The sequence below is a fragment of the Oncorhynchus nerka genome, linkage group LG27, assembly GCF_034236695.1.
Source record: "Oncorhynchus nerka isolate Pitt River linkage group LG27, Oner_Uvic_2.0, whole genome shotgun sequence".
NCBI lineage: Eukaryota > Metazoa > Chordata > Actinopteri > Salmoniformes > Salmonidae > Oncorhynchus > Oncorhynchus nerka.
In genome coordinates this window covers 78,706,626-78,729,120 of record NC_088422.1, presented here as the reverse complement: position 1 = coordinate 78,729,120, position 22,495 = coordinate 78,706,626, and the positions used below count along the sequence as shown (strand labels likewise).

Here is a 22,495-nt window from a genome sequence, read left to right as displayed (position 1 = left end):
CAACCTTCCCAAGTTCTCTCACGTCACCCCGCTCCTCCGCTCTCTCCACTGGCTTCCAGTTGAAGCTCGCATCCGCTACAAGACCATGGTGCTTGCCTACGGAGCTGTGAGGGGAACGGCACCTCAGTACCTCCAGGCTCTGATCAGGCCCTACACCCAAACAAGGGCACTGCGTTCATCCACCTCTGGCCTGCTCGCCTCCCTACCACTGAGGAAGTACAGTTCCCGCTCAGCCCAGTCAAAACTGTTCGCTGCTCTGGCCCCCCAATGGTGGAACAAACTCCCTCACGACGCCAGGACAGCGGAGTCAATCACCACCTTCCGGAGACACCTGAAACCCCACCTCTTTAAGGAATACCTAGGATAGGATAAAGTAATCCCTCTCACCCCCCCCCCCCCTTAAAAGATTTAGATGCACTACTGTTCCACTGGATGTCATAAGGTGAACGCACCAATTTGTAAGTCGCTCTGGATAAGAGCGTCTGCTAAATGACTTAAATGTAATGTAAATGTATTTGAGCTGTTCTTGCCATAATTTGGACTTGGTCTTTTACCAAATAGGGCTATCTTCTGCTTACCACCCCACCCCTACCTTGTCACAACACAACTGATTGGCTCAAACGCATTAATTAAGGAAAGAAATTCCACAAATTAACTTTTAACAAGGCACACCTGTTAATTGAAAAGCATTCCAGGTGACTACCTCATGAAGCTGGTTGAGAGAATGTGCAAAGCTGTCAAGGCAAAGGGTGGCTATTTGAAGAATCTCAAATATAAACTATATTTAGATTTGTTTAACACTTTTTTGGTGACTACATGATTCCATATGTTATTTCATAGTTTTGATGTCTTCGCTATTATTCTACAATGTAGAAATAGTCAAAAGAAAGAAAAAGAAAGAAAGAAAAACCCTGGAATGAGTAGTTGTGTCCAAACTTTTGACTGGTACTGTATATATAACCCAGAGTTTATTAATGAAGTAAGATATGTTGTGGTTTGACATTAGCATGAAGACAGCCAGCTAATGGTTCGTTTTCAAAGCCTGCTTCTTTTGAATCACTTGACGTTATAAATAGCCCCAACAACAGGAAGTAAACAAACAGGGCATCATATTTTGTAGCAATTTTTTATTTATTCTCAATACTTGTTTACCAGTCGTCAGTTAGAAAAGTTACATTGAATGTAGCTATATTTTACCGACAGCTCTGAGAAGTGGGGGGTGAGGGAGAAGAAGAAACACTTTGGAGAAAAATAAAATGGTTGTGGTTATCAAGAGGAGTTGGTGCATCTCTTAAGGTTTCTTTCAGAGTATTTGAAGGCACTGGGGGGTTCTCAGCTCTGTCACTACTCCCATCATTAAAAATGAACCCCATTGTGCCGGAGAGATGGAGAGACAGGCAGAGAGAGAGAGAGAGAGAGAGAGAGTGAGAGAGAGGAGTCTGACATGCCTGAAGCAGGTGCCTTTCCGCATGACAATAAACAAGACTCTGGATGTGCTGACAGCAGAACAGTCAAGTAGGGGAGCTCAAAGAACACCGCTCTCTCTCCTCCCCCTCCATCTCCCCCTTCTGGTCCCCCGTCTGCCCCATCCTCCCTCCCTCCCAGCCCTGTGATCCTCCCCCAGACTGGTGGTTACCTGCGGGGCCCTGAGTGCAGCTCCGCCAGCGCTGGCTGGAGTCGGGGGCCACGGAGAGCTTGACCCGCAGTGTCTTGCTGCTGCTGGGGGAATGGTTGACCGATGTGTCCACCACCTCATAGATGGTGTGGAGCAGGCTGGTGATGTCCTGAGGGGAGGGGGGGGGGGGGTGTCTGAGTTAGTGCACAGCCAACAACTCAGTTACTGTAGTCTGTCTAACATGTTACAGGAAAACAGGAGAGATGAAGAGAACACGCAGAGTTGTCAGTTGTTTTATTTCAGTGTTCCACCTGTAAAGTGATCAGGCAGGGAGAACAAAGATGGGATAAATGCATGACAAGATATGTCTGGGAGGTGGGAGGAGAAGTGCTAAAAGATGAACTGATGCACAACCCACTCTATAGCAGCTCTGCTCTTAATAGATAGAGCCTTCATAACCCTTTCTCTCTGTAGGCTTTTAATGGTGGTTAGTGTAACTTTGGCAGTGGTTCAATTAAGAGCTTTTAAAAGTATTATCTCCCTCTCAGTATCTCTCTCTTTCTCGCTCTTTGAAAGAGTTGAGTAGCTGAAGGCCATAGCACAGACCTTTGCCCCAGGGCTAAGAGTCAGACATAGACAGAATAAGAAAGAAAGAAAATAAGAGGGAAAGTCCTGTAGGAGAGACAGAAAGGCCGAATAACATCCATACACAAAGTCAGTGAGCAGAGCAGACATCTGAAATCTGCACTCGCGTAAGTCTTTCTCTCTTGCCTGTTTGGGAAGAGAGCAACATGAACATCCACAGATGGATCAATAGCATAGTATGTTTAATTATACATATTTCAAGTCTTGTTAGCATTTTCCCTCTGAAGGTAATTACTGCATTTCTACTATTGTTCCATGGACTGTCACTGCTGAGAAAAGGGGCTTACAAAACCACTCAGAAATAGGGACCTTTTTGGGCCTGTTAGCCTAGCTTCTGCTCTCGCTCCTCTAAAACGTCCAAATGCCTGCATTCCTATTGCCTTGCCTCTCTCTCAATGCAACATAAAGGCCTATTATGAGCTCTTTGGGGACTGGCTCCAGATACCGTTTCAAACGCTAAGACATTTAAAAAAAAGCCTCCTATGTCATTTTTAGTTTTCCATTTTTTCATATGTCTGAAGAAATAAAGAAAGGGAGCTGGAGAAGAAAGCTATTTCCTTCTTCTTTTTGTGTGAGCTGCCGCCTGCCGTCTCATGTGCCGCGGGGCCATGGGCGATGCCAGAGAAACTGGAGATCCAACCATCCCACCACACAGAGGACGGCTTCTGTCTCTTCACACCGTTTCAACTCAGCTCTCCAAAAATACAGGCCTCTCTGACTGCACTGCTCAGATCTTTACAAGGCAGCAGCCAGCCACTAGGTATCTATCGCTGGGAAGGAAAAGGTCTCTTTGGTTCCTAGTGGCTGTATTATTGAAATGGATGAATGTAACTTCATCTGGTTGTGTCTCCCTTAGTCTATGTATGTGTGTGTGTGTGTGTGTGTGTGTGTGTGTGTGTGTGTGTGTGTGTGTGTTAGTTTGAAAGAGGAAAAGATCATGGGCGGGGAAAGGAAAGTGCCCTGTTATGTGTTAGAGTCTGTTTGAATATAAAATGTGTTTGAACCCTCACCTCTCTGGTGACCTTGCCATTGTTGTCAAAATCATACAGCGTGAATGTCCACTCCTGTCTGTTGTCTTCCTCTACAGAGACGGCACACTCAAGCTCCTGAAACGAATCGCATTGCCATATAAGTATCAATACATTCACGACTGTGTGCAAGTGTGCCTCCTTCCATCCCCGAAAGAGTATTATATTGTCGCTCTAGTTCTTCCCAGAAGCACTAATAAATGGTCCATGTTGGTGGTTCACAGTTCAACTTCACACTCACTTCAAACTGGAGCTGTTTCTGTGTGCCTGTGGGCGCCTGGTTCGCTCTCCCCTGCATCTTCTCCTCCACACAGCAACTGTCCACCGTCTTCTCCGGGGGCAGAGCCACTGTAAGAACAGACACGCAACCAAATGATCAAATACAAGTTTACTGATGTTGTAGCAGGTGCAGCAAAATGCTAATGCTACTAGCTCCTAACAATGCAGTAAAATGTTAAAAAAAATGTAAGGAAAGAAAATACAAAAAAGACAAATCATTAACGGCGGGGCGAATCTGATTAACAACCCAAATAGCACTGTAGCAGTAATCAAATGCAAACTATAGGTATGTACACCGGGAGAATGTACACAAGATCAACTAAGAATGATATGTACAGCAGTAGATATGTACAACAGTAGATATGTACAACAGTAGATATGTATAGCAGTAGATATGTATAGCAGTAGATATATTACAGTAAGCTACATCAAGAATCCAGTGTATAAATAAGCATAAGGCACAGACACAAAATACTCCTGGGCTTGGATGCACATCATTGCCATGGGAAAGTGCTAGCATAGCCCCAGGAATGGGAGAGGAGGTGGAGGAATAGAACATGGAACTGAACAGACATAACATGCCCTACATGCCAACAACAGGACATGATGCTACTGTATAATGTGGCTTAAGATATTACATTCTAAAGTGGGAACATCATCTGATCTGAACATCAAAGAACCCCGTGGGAGCCCTGCCTCGGTCTCTGTGCCCACTGTAGCTGAGCTCATAATGCTGGATGTTTCACTGAGTATTATAGCTTCCAGACATATAGCCCAGACAGACAGCGTCCATAGGGAGGACTCACCTCGTCTGTCACACACACATCCTATTCCACCGCTATGCACATCCTCATCAACAGTAGGCCCAAACTACAGTATCAAACCTGTATAGTGCACGTCAGCCCACCATCTCCTACTGTAACATGTCACAGTCCTTTCATATCCTCTCATCACATCCGAATCCAACTAAAACCTCTGAGATGTTTCAGACCTGGGTACTACAAATTAAAAAGAGACTGATAGGCCAAGGGCAGAGGCCATGAATACACAGAGTCACTCCATGGGTCCAAGTAGTGCACTATTTACAGAATAGGGTGGCATTTCATTGGGAAGCAGTTGGTGGCCATTTGGTTTTGCTTGTGCTCCTGCCCAACCAATCAGGAGATGGCTGGGTTACTGAGCATGCACGCGCGCGCACACACGCACGCACACACACACACACACACACACACACACCACAGCTCCCCCCCAAACCCCTCCCCCCTGTTGCACTTTGAAGTTCCATTCTCAAACCTTTTGGCCGAGGATCAGACCAGCCGGCTGTAAAACAGAATCACTAATTAATTAAGCCAAGTCAAATCTGAAACAGCGTTTGTTGTGGTCGCCAAAGGAGCAGACAGACAGACACAACAGCCTCGTTCTCTTTCCTCCGTATCCAAGCAGATCAAAGAGAGAGGAACATGTCTGTCCAGTCTCCTGTCCCCTCGGCTGCAGGCACAATAAAAGGCAGCGTCCTGGGGAGCAAAAACTTTTTGGAGGAGGAAAAAATAACCCTGTCTTTTGATCATCACAGATGCTCAAAGGTACCATTGTGCCGTGCGGGGGGGGTGGGGGGAATCTGTTGCATAACAAGCCCAATGTGGAGATGGTGATGCTTATCGCCAGGCTAATGAAAAGACCCAGAGGAATAGGCTATGTCCCAGAGGGCACCCTATTCCCTATGTCGACATAATATGCTATCTCCCTCTCAGACTGACCCCCTCATCACTGAAATACAGTCAGCCTGCTCTTTAGAGGGGAACTAAATGCTGGTGATCTGAAGGGAGGGGGAGGAGGGACTCGCACTATGCCATCATGCCTGATCCAACAGCCCTGACATCACAAACACGACCGCTGTCACACACGGCCGCTGTCACACACGGCCGCTGTCACACACTCTCAGCTTTCAACTCTGTGTGGTTGGTCTGAGAGTCAAGCAAGTGTGACCTGACACAAAGATACAGGTTTATACAGCTGATTGGGACTTCTAAGCCTCACTTAATGGCCTTGTGAAAACTACATTTGAAAAGGCACGGAGGATGTATCTGCAAGATCCAAAGAGTCAAAACACACTACCATCTTGGATCCCTTATGCTTCATCCTGCTTTGCAATTTTTCCAGCAAGCTATTTTTTAATCCTCACAAAATGTATTTGAAAATACTTACTGAAGCCCTGAGGAAAGACAAGCTTCCATATGTGCTTTGGCCTAACGATCATCTGTAACCTCTCTCTGGCTCTCTATGTCTGTCCCTTTCCCCTTCAACAAACCACTTTCTTTCCAGGGTTATAAAGAATCAAGAAGCCGGAATGCTCCATAAAGGCTTTCCTTCATGTTTAAATGTGATTTAAGCAATGAACCCCCAGGTCTGAAGAAGAATTGCACCAAACGGTAATCAAGACCTACTTTGGTAATAAGTTGTCTCTCAAACGTTCTGACTGAAATGTACCACAAATAGTACTTACAGAGTCTGTAAGAAAACCATGGTGTCTACTCTTCTGAGAATGAGGGGAGGAGAAAGGAAGCAAGATACAAGCAGACACAGGGAGGGATTTTGACATGAACAAGGTGTGGTGTGAATGGTCATCTAACGGCACCATAATTACATGTTCTATAATAGGTTTATTTATATCACTTTTCACCAGGTCTTAAGGTACTTGTATATGGTGATTTTTATTTTACCTTTATTTAACTAGTCAAGTCAGTTAAGAACAAATTCTTATTTCCAATGACAGCCTAGGAACAGTGGGTTAACTGCCTTGTTCAGGGGCAGAACGATAGATTTTTACCTTGTCAGCTCGGGAACTCGATATTGCAACGTTATGAGGACCAAAGCATACCTGGCCCACTCCTTAAAATAAACTCAACGACAAATCTAGCCAGCCGAGACACCCTGACCCACATATCTGGCCTGGTCCCATCCCAGTCTCCCCTGCTGCCAGTTAGGTAGCACAACAGAGCTCTGGGCTAGTCCCATCCCACTCTCCCCTGCTGCCAGTTAGGAAGCACAACAGAGCTCTGGGCTGGTCCCATCCCACTCTCCCCTGCTGCCAGTTAGGTAGCACAACAGAGCTCTGGGCTGGTCCCATCCCACTCTCCCCTGCTGCCAGTTAGGTAGCACAACAGAGCTCTGGGCTGGTCCCATCCCAGTCTCCCCTGCTGCCAGTTAGGTAGCACAACAGAGCTCTGGGCTGGTCCCATCCCACTCTCCCCTGCTGCCAGTTAGGAAGCACAACAAAGCTCTGGCCTGGTCCCATCCCAGTCTCCCCTGCTGCCAGTTAGGTAGCACAACAGAGCTCTGGGCTGGTCCCATCCCACTCTCCCCTGCTGCCAGTTAGGTAGCAAAACAGAGCTCTGGGCTGGTCCCATCCCAGTCTCCCCTGCTGCCAGTTAGGTAGCACAACAGAGCTCTGGGCTGGTCCCATCCCAGTCTCCCCTGCTGCCAGTTAGGTAGCAAAACAGAGCTCTGGGCTGGTCCCATCCCAGTCTCCCCTGCTGCCAGTTAGGTAGCACAACAGAGCTCTGGGCTGGTCCCATCCCACTCTCCCCTGCTGCCAGTTAGGAAGCACAACAGAGCTCTGGGCTGGTCCCATCCTACTCTCCCCTGCTGCCAGTTAGGAAGCACAACAGAGCTCTGGGCTGGTCCCATCCCACTCTCCCCTGCTGCCAGTTAGGTAGCACAACAGAGCTCTGGGCTGGTCCCATCCCAGTCTCCCCTGCTGCCAGTTAGGTAGCACAACAGAGCTCTGGGCTGGTCCCATCCCACTCTCCCCTGCTGCCAGTTAGGAAGCACAACAAAGCTCTGGGCTGGTCCCATCCCAGTCTCCCCTGCTGCCAGTTAGGTAGCACAACAGAGCTCTGGTGCTCTTTTCCAGCTCAGTTCAGATGAAGGGGGATGCCTTTCCTCCCCGATTCCTTAATCAAGGATCACACCACACAGGGGGAAAACAGAATAGATGAAGGTGGATTGCAAAGCACAGAGGGGGAGGGGAGGGCCAGGTGAGAGAAAGGGGGGAGGAAGGTAAAGGGGGAGAGGGGGAGGGGTTCCATACATCCCCCTCATCAGCACATTTGAGGAGCTTAGTGGGGGGGGTGTCCTACCTTCTAAACGGTAATGTTCATCACTGATCCCCTCTGCACACGCCTTGTCCAACACATCCTGGAGAAAGAGAAACATAGAGACACATTTATTTTAGTGTATTTGTCACGGACCAAGCACAACAAATATATATTCCACCAGATTTAGCTACAGAGTTTATTTCCATGTTTGTTGTCATACATACAGTAAAGAGGAAGAGTAGTCACCATATAAACAAACTATTCTAGATGGACACTGGAGATCTACATTAGAGCCGCCAATACATACTGACATGGCTAAATCCAAATGACACTATCCAGCTCTATATACACTGTATATGCTTGACAACTGTGAGTTGAAGCTGAGCAGAACCATAAAGTTAGAGAAGACAGTACTGTAATTGAAGAATCTAAACAGAGTGAGCGTATGACTGACTGTCACTGACACACAGTACTGGAGTTGGTCAAAGAACGGCCTCAAATCACTGGTCACAATCACACTCTTCCCTGTGGGGAATTGTGGGTTGTCTGTGAGGTTATTTCCGTGACGGGGTCTATCGTCATTGGGGGTAGCGATACGCTGGTGGGATTGTTTTTTCAGTCCACCCGACCCGAGCCCCTCCTGGCAGCCGTGTCTGTGAGTGCATACCAATGGGACTGCGTGATATGTGAGCACAGGGCTTCACCATGGAAAATGCCAACTCAGGTGTCTCTGTGGCATTACAGTCATCTGGCCCAATAACCATTACACATACACACACCCCTGATCTGAGAGTTCTCTTTCACACACACATCAGAAAAAGCTCTCTCTCTGGCATTGACACATATACTACTGAAAACACTCTCATACCATAAGACTACACAGATATAAACCTAGACATACACTAACTACATGATAAACACAGCAATCAACTCAAAAACCACTAAAACAACACCTGAGCTGCTTGATCTAGTCCATGTGAAGCTACTAGCTCTGTGTCTCCCCCTCTCTCTCTGTAGATCTCTCCCCCTCTCTGTATCGCTCTCAGTGTAGATCTCTCCCCCTCTCTGTATCGCTCTCTCAGTGTCTCCCCCTCTCTCTGTGTAGATCTCTCCCCCTCTCAGTGTCACCCCCTCTCTCTGTATCGCTCTCTGTGTCTCCCCCTCTCTGTGTAGATCTCTCCCCCTCTCTGTATCGCTCTGTGTCTCCCCCTCTCTCTCTGTAGGTCTCTCCCCCTCTCTGTGTCTCCCCCTCTCTCTGTAGGCCCCCCTCTGTATCGCTCTGTGTCTCCCCCTCTCTCCCCCCCTCTCCATGTCGCTCTCTGTCTCCCCCTCTCTCTCTCTGCAGATCTCTCTCCCCTCTCTGTATCGCTCTCTGTGTCTCCCCCTCTCTTTCTGTAGATCTCTCCCCCTCTCTGTATCGCTCTCTGTGTCTCCCCCTCTCTCTGTGTAGATCTCCCCCTCTCTGTATCGCTCTCTGTGTCTCCCTTCTCTCTGTGTAGATCTCTCCCCCTCTCTGTATCGCTCTCTGTGTCTCCCCCTCTCTCTCTGTAGATCTCTCCCCCTCTCTGTATCACTCTCTGTGTAGATCTCTCCCCCCTCTCTGTATCGCTCTCTGTGTCTCTGCCCTCTCTCTCCCCCTCTCTGTATCACTCTCTGTGTCTCCCCCTCTCTCTGTGTAGATCTCTCCCCCTCTCTGTATCGCTCTCTGTGTAGATCTCTCCCCCTCTCTGTATCGCTCTCTGTGTCTCTGCCCACTCTCTGTGTAGATCTCTCCCCCTCTCTGTATCGCTCTCTGTGTAGATCTCTCCCCCTCTCTGTATCGCTCTCTGTGTAGATCTCTCCCCCTCTCTGTATCTCTGCCCTCTCTCTCTGTGTAGATCTCTCCCCCTCTCTGTATCGCTCTCTGTGTAGATCTCTCCCCCTCTCTGTGTCTCCCCCTCTCTCTCTGTGTAGATCTCTCCCCCTCTCTGTATCGCTCTCTGTGTAGATCTCTCCCCCTCTCTGTGTCTCCCCCTCTCTCTCTGTGTAGATCTCTCCCCCCTCTCTGTATCACTCTCTGTGTCTCTCCCCTCTCTCTGTGTTAAAGAGGGTGATTTATGACAGTGAGAACGTGTAGGAGAGATTTGTGTTTAATCCAGTAGAGAGGTAGAGTTCAGCTGGTGTGATCCTAGCCCAGTCAGCCTAGTAGAGCAGCTCTGCAGTGTACCCAGTGAGGTGGCACCTCAGGAGTATACACCACATCACTGACTGACTGACTGACTGACTGACTACAGTGCACTAAATATGGAGTAGGGTGCCATTTGGGACACAGGTTGACTGAGGCTGTCTGAATCATTAAAACCTCCTCAGGATGTAGCCAGGTTCCTCTCTCCCCCACGGAGCTGAAACCTTACCAGCCTGCTATTTAAACTAGGCCCAGACTAATATGGTCAGGCCCAAAAGAAGCCAGCCCAGGAGATAAAAATCAGACACTGACTGTGTGGAAGAATTGAGAGTAGAGATGGAGATAGGAGGGAGTGGGCGGTGGGGCGGTGGGGAGAGAGTTATATGAAGTAGTGTTGTGTTGCTGCTTAGGCACTCAGCCCCTGCTTTGCCTTTGCGAGGCAGCCAGCAGAGCAGTCTGCAGCAGACAGGGTAAGTAACAGGAGAGGCTCTCCATGTGTACGCTGCTTTAAAAGATATCCCTGGCCAACATAAGAACACACTCAGAGACCTCAATATCTCAACGCTGCTGAAATCCTGCTGCCAGCACACATCTGTAGCGCATTTCTGAATGCCTCGTACTTACAGGTCCTCAGCAGGGGGCTCTGAATCTTGTACAGATTAAGCTGTACTGTGTAGCGCGTGTGTGTGCCAGTGTGAGAGAGAGACGGAGACAGAGAGAGAGAGCTGCAGTCGGATGGCTGTCCCTGAGTGGCGTCAGGACTGTCTCTGCAGGTCAGGCAGAGTTCTTCAGGTCAGAGGAGGAGGGCTCTGGAGCACCAGCTGACAACTTAATTGTCAGTAGTACTGCAGCCAACATTGGCACCACAGCCACAGAGCTCCATGTCTACAGTACTCTTCACAATTAAGGTCCAGGCCTGTACAGTAACTACAGCCTCCTTCTATAAACCCCCAGAAAAATCACCCCTCAATCAACATTCCTCCAGCCTCTCTCTCACCAGGGTTTGTGCTCTGAAATTAAACAATGAAGGCGGCTGGGTTTTAGATACAATGAGCAACATCCCTCCAACCAAACTCTCAAAGTACATACTCTCTCTCTCTATCTATCACACGCACAGTATTGAGTCCAGCACATTTTCTGTTTTTGATGAATGACACAAAATGAAGGGATTAGCCAAGAACATGAGAACAGGGGAAAGAGGAATGTGCTAATTGGTTGTTGTCTGTGATGATGGATGTCAGCAGTATTATTAGTATGCTGGGGTTACTCCGGGATCTGCTCTTGGCATCTCTGCTTAATGTTTTTATACATTCAGTAAAAAACCCAGATTATTTTCAGCGCTCTCACCTCCTCACTCTCACTCCTTAGTTTCTCTCTCCCTCTCCCTCGTTTCTCCCTCTCCCCTCCCTCGTTTCTCCCTCTCCCTCTCCCTCGTTTCTCCCTCTCCCTCTCCCTCGTTTCTCCCTCTCCTCGTTTCTCCCTCTCCCCCTCGTTTCTCCCTCTCCCACTCCCTCGTTTCTCCCTCTCCCACTCCCTCGTTTCTCCCTCTCCCACTCCCTCGTTTCTCTCCCCCACTCCCTCGTTTCTCTCCCCCACTCCCTCGTTTCTCTCCCCCCACTCCCTCGTTTCTCTCTCTCACTCCCTCCCTCCCTCGTTTCTCTCTCTCTCTCACTCCCTCCCTCCCTCGTTTCTCTCTCTCTCTCACTCCCTCCTTCGTTTCTCACTCGTTTCTCACTCCCTCGTTTCTCACTCCCTCTCTCACTCCCTCACTCCCTCGTTTCTCTCTCTCTCTCACTCCCTCCCTCCCTCGTTTCTCTCTCTCTCTCACTCCCTCCTTCGTTTCTCACTCGTTTCTCACTCCCTCGTTTCTCACTCCCTCTCTCACTCCCTCCCTCTCTCCCTCGTTTCTCTCTCTCGTTTCTCTCACTCCCTCCCTCCCTCGTTTCTCTCTCTCACTCCCTCCCTCGTTTCTCTCACTCACTCGTTTCTCTCTCTCTCTCCCTCCCTCCCTTCTCTCTCTCTCTCTCACTCGTTTCTCTCTCTCTCTCTCCCTCCCTCGTTTCTCTCTCTCTCACTCGTTTCTCTCTCACTCTCCCTCCCTCCCTTCTCTCTCTCTCTCTCACTCCCTCCTCCCTCGTTTCTCTCTCACTCCTTCCCTCCCTCGTTTCTCTCTCACTCCTTCCCTCCCTCCCTCGTTTCTCTCTCTCACTCTCTCCCTCCCTCCCTTGTTTCTCTCTCTCACTCTCTCCCTCCCTCCCTCGTTTCTCTCTCTCACTCTCTCCCTCCCTCCCTCGTTTCTCTCTCTCTCTCCCTCCCTCCCTCGTTTCTCTCTCTCTCCCTCCCTCCCTCGTTTCTCTCTCTCTTCACTCTCTCCCTCCCTCCCTCGTTTCTCTCTCTCACTCTCCCTCCCTCGTTTCTCTCTCTCTTCACTCTCTCCCTCCCTCCCTCGTTTCTCTCTCTCACTCTCCCTCCCTCGTTTCTCTCTCACTCTCCCCCTCCCTCGTTTCTCTCTCTCACTCTCTCCCTCCCTCGTTTCTCTCTCTCTCTCACTCTCTCCCTCCCTCGTTTCTCTCTCTCACTCTCTCCCTCCCTCGTTTCTCTCTCTCACTCTCTCCCTCCCTCGTTTCTCTCTCTATGCTGGGGTTACTCCGGGATCTGCTCTTGGCATCTCTGCTTAATGTTTTTATACATTCAGTAAAAAACCCAGATTATTTTCAGCGCTCTCACCTCCTCACTCTCACTCCTTAGTTTCTCTCTCCCTCTCCCTCGTTTCTCCCTCTCCCCCTCGTTTCTCCCTCTCCCTCGTTTCTCCCTCTCCCTCTCCCTCGTTTCTCCCTCCCTCTCCCTCGTTTCTCCCTCTCCCCCTCCCTCGTTTCTCCCTCTCCCACTCCCTCGTTTCTCCCTCTCCCACTCCCTCGTTTCTCCCTCTCCCACTCCCTCGTTTCTCTCCCCCCACTCCCTCGTTTCTCTCCCCCACTCCCTCGTTTCTTCCCCCCACTCCCTCGTTTCTCTCTCCCTCCCTCCCTCCCTCGTTTCTCTCTCTCTCTCACTCCCTCCCTCCCTCGTTTCTCTCTCTCTCTCACTCCCTCCCTCCCTCCCTCGTTTCTCTCTCTCTCTCACTCCCTCCTTCGTTTCTCACTCCCTCTCTCACTCCCTCCCTCTCTCACTCCCTCTCTCACTCTCTCCCTCGTTTCTCTCTCTCGTTTCTCTCACTCCCTCCCTCCCTCGTTTCTCTCTCTCTCTCTCCCTCCCTCGTTTCTCTCTCACTCTCTCCCTCCCTCCCTCGTTTCTCTCTCTCTCACTCGTTTCTCTCTCTCCCTCCCTCGTTTCTCTCTCTCTCACTCGTTTGTTTCTCTCTCTCTCTCACTCCCTCCCTCCCTCGTTTCTCTCTCACTCCTTCCCTCCTTTGTTTCTCTCACTCCCTCCCTCCCTCGTTTCTCTCTCTCACTCCTTCCCTCCCTCGTTTTCTCTCTCCCTCCCTCCCGTTTCTCTCTCTCTCCTTCCCTCCCTCGTTTCTCTCTCACTCCTCCCTCCCTCGTTTCTCTCTCTCACTCTCTCCCTCCCTCCCTCGTTTCTCTCTCTCTCACTCACTCCCTCCCTCGTTTCTCTCTCTCCCTCGTTTCTCTCTCTCTCTCCCTCCCTCGTTTCTCTCTCTCTCTCCCTCCCTCGTTTCTCTCTCTCTCCCTCCCTCGTTTCTCTCTCTCTCCCTCCCTCGTTTCTCTCACTCTCTCCCTCCCTCGTTTTCTCTCTCTCTCTCTCCCTCCCTCGTTTCTCTCTCTCTCTCTCTCCCTCCCTCGTTTCTCTCTCTCACTCTCTCTCCCTCCCTCGTTTTCTCTCTCTCCCTCCTCGTTTCTCTCCTCTCTCCTCCTCGTTTCTCTCTCTCTCCCTCCCTCGTTTCTCTCACTCTCTCCCTCCCTCATTTCTCTCTCTCACTCTCTCCCTCCCTCATTTCTCTCTCTCACTCTCTCCCTCCCTCCCTCGTTTCTCTCTCTCACTCTCTCCCTCCCTCCCTCGTTTCTCTCTCTCACTCTCTCCCTCCCTCCCTCGTTTCTCTCTCTCACTCTCTCCCTCCCTCCCTCGTTTCTCTCTCACTCTCCCCCTCCTCGTTTCTCTCTCACTCTCTCCCTCCCTCGTTTCTCTCTCTCACTCTCTCCCTCCCTCGTTTCTCTCTCTCACTCTCTCCCTCCCTCGTTTCTCTCTCACTCTCTCCCTCCCTCGTTTCTCTCTCTCCCTCCCTCCCTCCCTCGTTTCTCTCTCTCCCTCCCTCCCTCGTTTCTCTCTCTCTCTCTCCCTCCCTCCCTCGTTTCTCTCTCTCCCTCCCTCCCTCCCTCGTTTCTCTCTCTCTCTCTCCTCCCTCCCTCGTTTCTCTCTCCCTCCCTCTCCCTCCCCTCCCTCAGTCTCCCTCCCTCAGTCTCCCTCCCTCGTCTCCCTCCCACGTCTCCCTCCCTCCCTCGTCTCCCTCCCTCGTCTCCCTCCCCGTCTCCCTCCCACGTCTCCCTCCCACTCCCTCAGTCCCACTCCCTCGTCTCCCTCCCACTCCCTCGTCTCCCTCCCTCGTCTCCCTCCCTCGTCTCCCTCCCTCTCCCTCGTCTCCCTCCCCCTCCTCGTCTCCCTCCCACTCCCGTCTCCCTCCCTCGTCTCCCTCCCTCCCTCGTCTCCCTCCCACTCCCTCGTCTCCCCTCCCTCGTCTCCCTCCCACTCCCTCGTCTCCCTCCCACTCCCTCGTCTCCCTCCCACTCCCTCCCCCCATCAAAAGACCTGACCGCTAAATGGCAGGAGGAATATGATAAGAGAAACAACAAAACTAGGCAGAAAGAATCATTTGAAGTTTATTTTCTCTCCTACCTTTTAGAATGTCGAATTGCCCAGTTCCCCCGAACGGCACAAACACTCAAAATGTTTAAACTCAGACCAGAACTGCCCAAAATTCCCCATTTTAAGATTCCTCTGGTCCTGGCAGTGAAGTGACAATGTCTCTCGTTCTTTCTTTCAGGGCCTTGTCCCAAAGGAACAATAAGGCCACTCTCTTTGTTCAGCAGCTCCAGGGCCTGTTGTGGCCCAGTCAGCAGGCTTTAATGGAGCTACAATAACACTTTCAGTGAGGCTCAGGTCCTCGCCTCCTCACCAGGCAGGCAGAGGGCTTGACCAGCTTTATTCAGCGCTATGAGAATTAAGTTTAATCCCCTGAACCTCACTTCTGACTCTGGTGGTGACACACTGAGCACTCCATTGTCTTCATCCCCTCCCTGCCACCTCAACATCTCCATTTAGATCAATGGAGGACCTGGCCCAGGCCCGCACCCCTCAGGCCCGCACCCCTCTCTACTGTGGGACTGACTGCTCTTTTCTTCCTGGGGAGCTCATAGGGACCCCACAGCTCCCAGGTTTGAGGATTAGGGAATGGGGATACTGACTAGTGACCTCTGTCCTCTTTAAGGGGGTTCTAAAAACGTTTAGGACTTGTTTTTGTTCATTGGTGGATTCTTGGCTGATTCTTGGCTGGCTCGATAGATTTCACACAGGATGCTTACTGATTTTTTAAAATTCACACTTCAAAGTTGTTTCATCCTCTCAGCTTCAGGGCCAATGTGGGCTTCAATACACAAGTGACGTTACCAAAGAAGAATTTATACTATTGTTAAAATGTTTTTCAGTGATTGCATCCTCTGTTCATCCAACCTTTATTCTTTATCCTCAATGACCGTGTTTTCCACTGGCTATAAGCATGGTAATCAGCTGACCTTAAAAGAGCCATCCATCTTGACCTGTCGTGTCAGGCCAATGAGCCAATCACAGGCCTGCCTGGTGACCTTTGTCCTATGTGGGGTCAAGGGTCACAATAGGAGTGCAGCTTAAGGCAAACAGAGTCAGGGACAAGGCCAAGAGCTGCACCACTGATCATCTCAAGTAGACCTCAATGAACACTGCCTCTTCCTGTATCGTTCATACCTTCAGTAACAGTCTTCCATACTATATATGCTAATCAAATGTGCTTCCCTGGTCTACCTCTATACAAAACAAAAAAATTGAAGGCCCAGCTGCTCATTTGAGAAATAGTCGAGGAGAATGAATTGCTCAGATGAACATTGCGTGATACTGTACGTGTAAAAGGTCTTTTGGCTTTTTGTCTGTGTGTTCACGACTGGTGTTATGGAGTGTTTATGAAGGTTTTACGAAGACTACAGTGAAGTGTCACTTTCCCAGCTCTGCAGAACGTATTTGGGCGCTACTCCAGAGCATCGTGAAACGCTGTAAGCAAAATGAACAAGCCTCTTTCCTCCAACACTTGGGACCACCAAAAACACTTTTCCAGACATGATGTTTAATGTTCTGTGGAATCCAAACTTTAAAGCATTTTGCTTTCAACAGGAGCCAGACCCTTCAGAGCGTTTTCTCTTCTGGGCTTGGAGGATGGAGGATTGTATGGCCCCAGTGTGTTTTAAAGTTGTTAAAGCCCCTTCACAGAAAGTGATTTATTCCTAGAGCAGCACAAGACAGGAACACAGTGTGACTATGCTGCATTACAGCGTCCCAGCTAGCTACATCAGTACTGGACAGGCTGCCCGCTCTGTCTACTAGGGTTGTTTGATTTGGCCTTTGAATCAAAATGGCGGACCCACGTCAATGAGACACATTAATATGGATTTGAAAAAGGGAAAATAAAGGAAAACCCAGATTTGCGTATTTACAAATAATAATATTTAAGAAATAACATTGGTTATATTGAGAGTTTAAGTGAGCCAAGAGATCCAAGGAACCACTGACTGCAGGGGTGAAGAGCAAATCATAGACTGACTGAAGTTTGGCAAGTTATGGCATGAGGTTGCCATGGGGGCCCGCCAGCCTTACCCAGGCACTGTGTTCACAGACAGACTGTGTGTGTGTGTGTGCGCGCATAAGTTCGTGTGTAATTGCATGTGCGTGTGTGTTTGTTTGTGTGTGTGACCGTGTGGTTGTGAGCGCATTCAGTGTATGAGTGCGTGTGTAACTACCATGTGTGTTTACGTGTGTAAGTGTGGGGTTGTGGAAAGTCCTACAAGGCACTGGTCTCAACGCTGTCTAACTGACCATTTAAGCGGGGGGCCGACGACAGCTCCCCCTGATCGTGCGCCAGCCAGCCAGGGCGCAGGGCTCGGTGGAGGCAAGCCGGAGGCCTCGGGAGCAGTGTTACTAGTTACTGGCACTCCTTCAAAACCCAGGAAAAATGTCATGATGAGAGTGAAGCGTTGGGTTGGGAGCCTCCCGCTGCGCTCTGCTCTGCTCTGCTCTGCTCTGCTCTGCTCTGCTCTCTGCTCTGCTCTCCCAGGCAGTGCTGGAACTGGAGAACACCTTCAGGTCTGACATTTAGGCTGGAGCAAGACAGGCCCACCATGCCGAGCAGGGAGGGAAACAACACATGGAAGGCCATTTAGGGAATGTGAGGAAGACAACAGAGTGAGGAAGACGAGAGAGGGGAGAACGAGGGAATGGTTGGTAGCCATATCGTTCTTGTTGTCTGTCAGATCGGCCTGCTTGGTCCTTTTGACAGAGAGACACAGAGGATCACAGCCCATAGGCCTCACTCAAAACCAAGAGGAAATGTAACCTTTATTTAATTAGGCAAGTCAGTTAAGAACAAATTCTTATTTACAATGATGGCCTACACCAGCCAAACCCAGACGACGCTGGGCAAATTGTGAGCCGCCCTATGGGACTCTAGATCACGGCCGGTTGTTATACAGCCTGGATATGAACCAGGGTGTCTGTAGTGACACCTCTAGCACTGGGATGCAGTGCCTTAGACTGCTGCAACATTTGGGAGCCCAGGTTTTAAAAAAGGAAAGGGGTTTTAAGTGTAAAAATTGTCCGGGTGATATCGGTCTGCAGAAACTAAGCTCCTCTCACCAATGGCCACAGGTCAGAGTCAAGACAGGGTTATGAATAACCTAAAGAAAAACACACCATTGCTAACATCTGAAATATAGATATATATATATATATATATATATATATAAATTAAATTCATAAATGAAAGAAATCAACTAAAAATGCTTGTTTTTAAAGCCAAGACATTGCCGAACTAAAACAACAAAACGTATATTGGTTTTAGGGCTACACATGAGCTTAAGGTTTAGTGTTACAGAAGCAGGACCTGGAGAGCAAATGCCCCTCCCCTCTCCGCCCCCAACAGAGTAAGCTGAGACTCTCCGGAGGCTGGTTCAAAGGTTTGGGTCTGGTGCTGTGACTATATCCTTGAGAAGGAGGATCTGGATCAGAGAGTTAGAAGTGCAGTTACCCTTTTAATTGTTGTGGTACTGTTTGGAAAAACAGAAGGCATCAGCAGACACCAGAGAGCAGGTTGAAAACTGAGTCAAATGGGGTGGAACTACATGGACTTGTCCTATAATAAATGCAAATTTGTGTTTTCTGCTGCCATAATGAACATGACCCAAGACTCAGCTTTAGTTCTTCATGTGAACCGCTCCTCCTCCTCACTCGTCTCTACCCGACATTTAACAGTCAGTCAGACTGGGCGGCACGTACCGACAAAACACGACGCCTTGAGATCGTTCCAAGATAGAAAGTGTTGTTGTGAGGTAGTGAACGGAGCACTGCCTCTAAGCATGGCTTCGAAAAGGATCGGTTTGCACACCTGAAATTAAGAACTCAGATAATCATATACCGTAGCGAACCTGGCAGGAGACAAAGACACATCTACCAGGGAGGAGAAAGCAGACAGACAATTATTGTGCAACACATCTGTTAGATCAACAGCCATCTCTGTGTGCATGTGTGTTTTGAGTAAACATAATGTAGGTGTCTGCATGTAGAACTATGAGCCAGAACCAGAGAGACCTGTTCTGTTGTTCAACTGTGAAGAGCCTATCCTCTCGGGCAAAAACATCTGATACAACTTTGAGGTATTTCTTGGGTTCCCTCCAAAATCATAGATACTTGGACGGACTCCCAACATCATAGATCTTTATTATGCATAACTGCATAAAATCAGAGAGGCCGTTTGACATGCCAAAAAAAGAGACATATCTGTTTTCTTTTACAATGCTATTTGATACACAACTAAACGTTTTTGCTGAGATCAAAGCATGTCAAGGCAATCAGAGGTTTGATCTTGAGGTCCTTTTCAACTTGTGAGCCAAGTCCAGTCTGATCAGATAAAACCCTCAAGGAAACAAAGAATGTTTCCTTGAACTCTAACTGGACCATAACAACTCACTGACTGAACTCCAGGTCGCCGGTTTGAAACACCATGCCAGATGGTCGGAGGATGCCGGTGGCTCATTGGACACTTCTGAAGGAGCAGAGTGGACCAGACACCTTCATTGCAGTCGGCGAGGTTACGGTGCAGACTCTGCAGCCCCATGCCTGACACTGCTTACTCACAGCACACCCACGTGTCTTCCCTTCCTGCCTGTGACCCAGGAAGGAAATTATAGACACAGGCTGGGGATTCGTCAGCAGTCAGTCAGCCAGTCCGGTTGGAGGAAGCTGCCTTATAATGTGTATGGTATGCAGTACCAGGGCTCGGTGATGGCTACACTGGGCTGGATAGGAGAGGTGGAGGGGCCTGGAAGGATGCATGCCAGCGGGCTTACCATCTTATCTCTAGTTAACTGGACAGGTCACACAGACAGCTCGCTCCTCTCGCAAACACTGGGAAGGGGGAAAAAGTTATGTGATTGGAGGAGCTGTGGTGTCCAACCTCATGGATTCATGCTGGTATGTTTAGTGACATTTGGTGTGTCTGTGCAGACCAACTGCATAACGAATGTGATGCCTTTGGATCCCAGATTTAACTCATGGGCATGGAGAGAGAAAATTGTGTGCATGTGCGTTGGCGTGCCTGCTTGCATGTGTGCATGTCTACATGAATCCAGCTCTGTTGACAGCCCCCCAGAAGACACCTCCCCTAATGACTGGCTCTGGCTTTTATAGTCCGATTGTACACGACCTGCCAATCATTCATTTTCACCAAGTCAGATTAACATTGCAAACATTGCTGATCACATTACCTCATCCACATCAAAGGCTTCCCCCTAAAAGACTCAGTAGAATATTAGTGGAGATTTACAGCCCTCATTTCTGTACTTCAGAAACATGCTGATTTGAGCTAATCTCCCTCCTTCCCTCTTCGTGGTTCATGTGTGAAGTTAGCCAACGCTTTAATAACCCATTTACAAAACCTTTACACCTGCAAAGATAATCTTTTACAGCTCTGCTAGCTTGCTAACCCCTTCAGCAACACACACCACTGTAACCTGCCTGTTTCTCAAGGCATAAAGCAAGGTATTTATTAGGGCTTTGAAAAATATGTAACCACACCAATTAGCTTTTATCAGGCTGTTTATCAAACGAGTGTCTCACAGAGAGGAGAAAATGGCTGCTTGATCAAGGGTCTTTAAAGCTCATATTATTCTGTGGTTGGTTCCCCCCAGCCCAGCAGCAGAGAAGGTGTTCATGGAGATACAGTAGATAGACCATATGAACTCCAGGTGGACTGCTCTCAATTCAATGGGCTTTATTGGCATGGGAAACATATGTTTACATTGCCAAAGCATGTGAAATAGATGAACAGTAAACATTACACAAACGTTTCAAAGGATCAGAGACAATTCAAATGTCATATTAGCGCTATGTACAGTGTTGTAACGATGTGCAAATAGTACAAAAGGGAAAATAAATAAACATAAATATGGGTTGTATTTACAATGTTGTTTGTTCTTCACTCTCTCGAACACATTCTCCGCCAGCCAGCCCAGCCATGATGAACCCGCTGGGAGAAAGCCTCCATTCCCAAGGGGAGCCGGGATTGGAAAGGAATGGCGACTGCTTGTCACTTGGCCTTGATTTACAGGTGGCCCAGTCTGCCGAGAGTAACAAATCACTATGTTATAGCCCTTGTCTTTGAATGCAGAGTGAAGTGGAGCACATTTCTTAAGAATGGAAGAGATGAGGGGAGAGGAGCCGTATAGGCAGCAGAGACGGTGTTACACCTCATCTCTGTTTGAAGGTCGTTTGGGGGATAAAACTGCAATCACATACCTCTCATCTCCACACTGGAAATGATGGAGCTCTTTGGAACCATCTAGCTATCCTGCCAAGCAGCAGCAGAGAGCGAGAGCTGTATGCGTTCCAGAGGGCTTGACACAGTGTGTCTAGGAGGTCTGGGTAATTAGTTGAAGTATCATGAGTTGGTTTAGGAGACGGTGCTGTAGGGGTATGTGTGGGTTCAGACGCCGGTTCAGAATGTGGGAGGGAGGGAGGGGGTCTACAGCCCTCAGGGGAAGTAGAAAGTGACAGGCACTTCAGCCTCTCACCACAGACAGAGCACTGGGGAGATATCCATCTAAACACACCTCTGTTCTCTACCTTGTCAGGAAATGACATCTGGGCCTACACCTGCACTGACTGCCCTTCAGACTGCCCTTCTTTCAATGTCCCAAGCCATTATCTAAAGGGACCATTCACAGCCACTTCCAGATAGAGGTGTCTTGTTTTTAAACCTAGGACATAGGTGGAATGAGGTTTAGGTGAACACTTCTTTCTAAGGTTGACATGAGAAGGAACCCAGAGACCTGGAAGACAGAGTCACCACACCCTAGACCACACAGACTTTATTAGAGCCTATAGGAGGACTTTTTCAGCCCAGTCCAGACAGACACCCTCCCTAGTCCACGTCATATGTAACTACATAAAAACCCATCTCTCACATGTTGAACTTAAAAAAAACTTTACACAAACATTATGTCTAATTACAGACAACTTCTCAACTTAGCAAATAAACACAGGGGCAGAAATAAGCACTTCCAACTCCAGAGAGCACTCTGGTGCCAGTGGCAGGTTTAAGGGTTTCTATTCATAGCTCTAACCAGAACTAGTGGTCAGGGTTAGCTGTCAGTCATGATAATGAACTTTGGTGGAGCATGTTGTTCACGCTCGTGCTTGACTGAATCCCCTGCAAGCACACAGTGACAAACCAATCAGGAAACCGGCACTCAAACAGGAAGGAACAAAACTAAATCTCTGAGCACCCCACTCACAGAATCCAGAACTGTCATTGAACCTCTCACTTTTGTTGGTTTCAAAGATCTTGGGAAATGTGTAGCATTAGCAGTGGCTTCATAATCTCAAGTGAAAGTATCACACCGACGGCATACAGGCGGATTGGCTTTGAAGCATCAAATATGAATCGGCACCGTCAGTTTGTTCCACTTCCACCCCCTTCAGGCAACCCCTGTATTTCACTCACAGATTTCAAAATCTGTGAGGTTCCACTGGTAGTGCAGCAGAAAGTTAAAGCAGAACCGTTTCACATAGATAGCGCACTCAGGAGGTGGTGAACGACACACTGCATTTGAAACAGTATTTCCATCTGCCCCAGGTGTACCTCAGAAAGGGATGCAACATCAGCTAAGCCCACCACAGTCCAATGTCTGGGAACACCTAAGCTAGGCCCACCACAGTCCGATGTCTGGGAACACTTAAGCTAGGCCCACCACAGTCCGATGTCTGGGAACACTTAAGCTAGGCCCACCACAGTCCGATGTCTGGGAACACTTAAGCTAGGCCCACCACAGTCCAATGTCTGGGAACACTTAAGCTAGGCCCACCACAGTCCAATGGCTGGGAACACTTAAGCTAGGCCCACCACAGTCCAATGGCTGGGTAC

General features: G+C 48.9%; 1 protein-coding gene across 1 annotated transcript in view; it reads right to left on the bottom strand.

The window, feature by feature from the left end:
* The window catches only part of nkd1 (NKD inhibitor of WNT signaling pathway 1), a 44,725-nt gene that overhangs the window by 10,388 nt on the left and 11,842 nt on the right, over nt 1-22,495 (bottom strand). Inside the window, exons 4-7 of the mRNA XM_029639585.2 lie at nt 7,707-7,764; nt 3,530-3,636; nt 3,271-3,366; nt 1,637-1,784 (exon numbers count right to left, since the gene is read on the bottom strand). Of these exons, the coding sequence (XP_029495445.1) occupies nt 1,637-1,784; nt 3,271-3,366; nt 3,530-3,636; nt 7,707-7,764 (409 nt within the window). The remainder of the gene's footprint in view (nt 1-1,636; nt 1,785-3,270; nt 3,367-3,529; nt 3,637-7,706; nt 7,765-22,495) is intronic.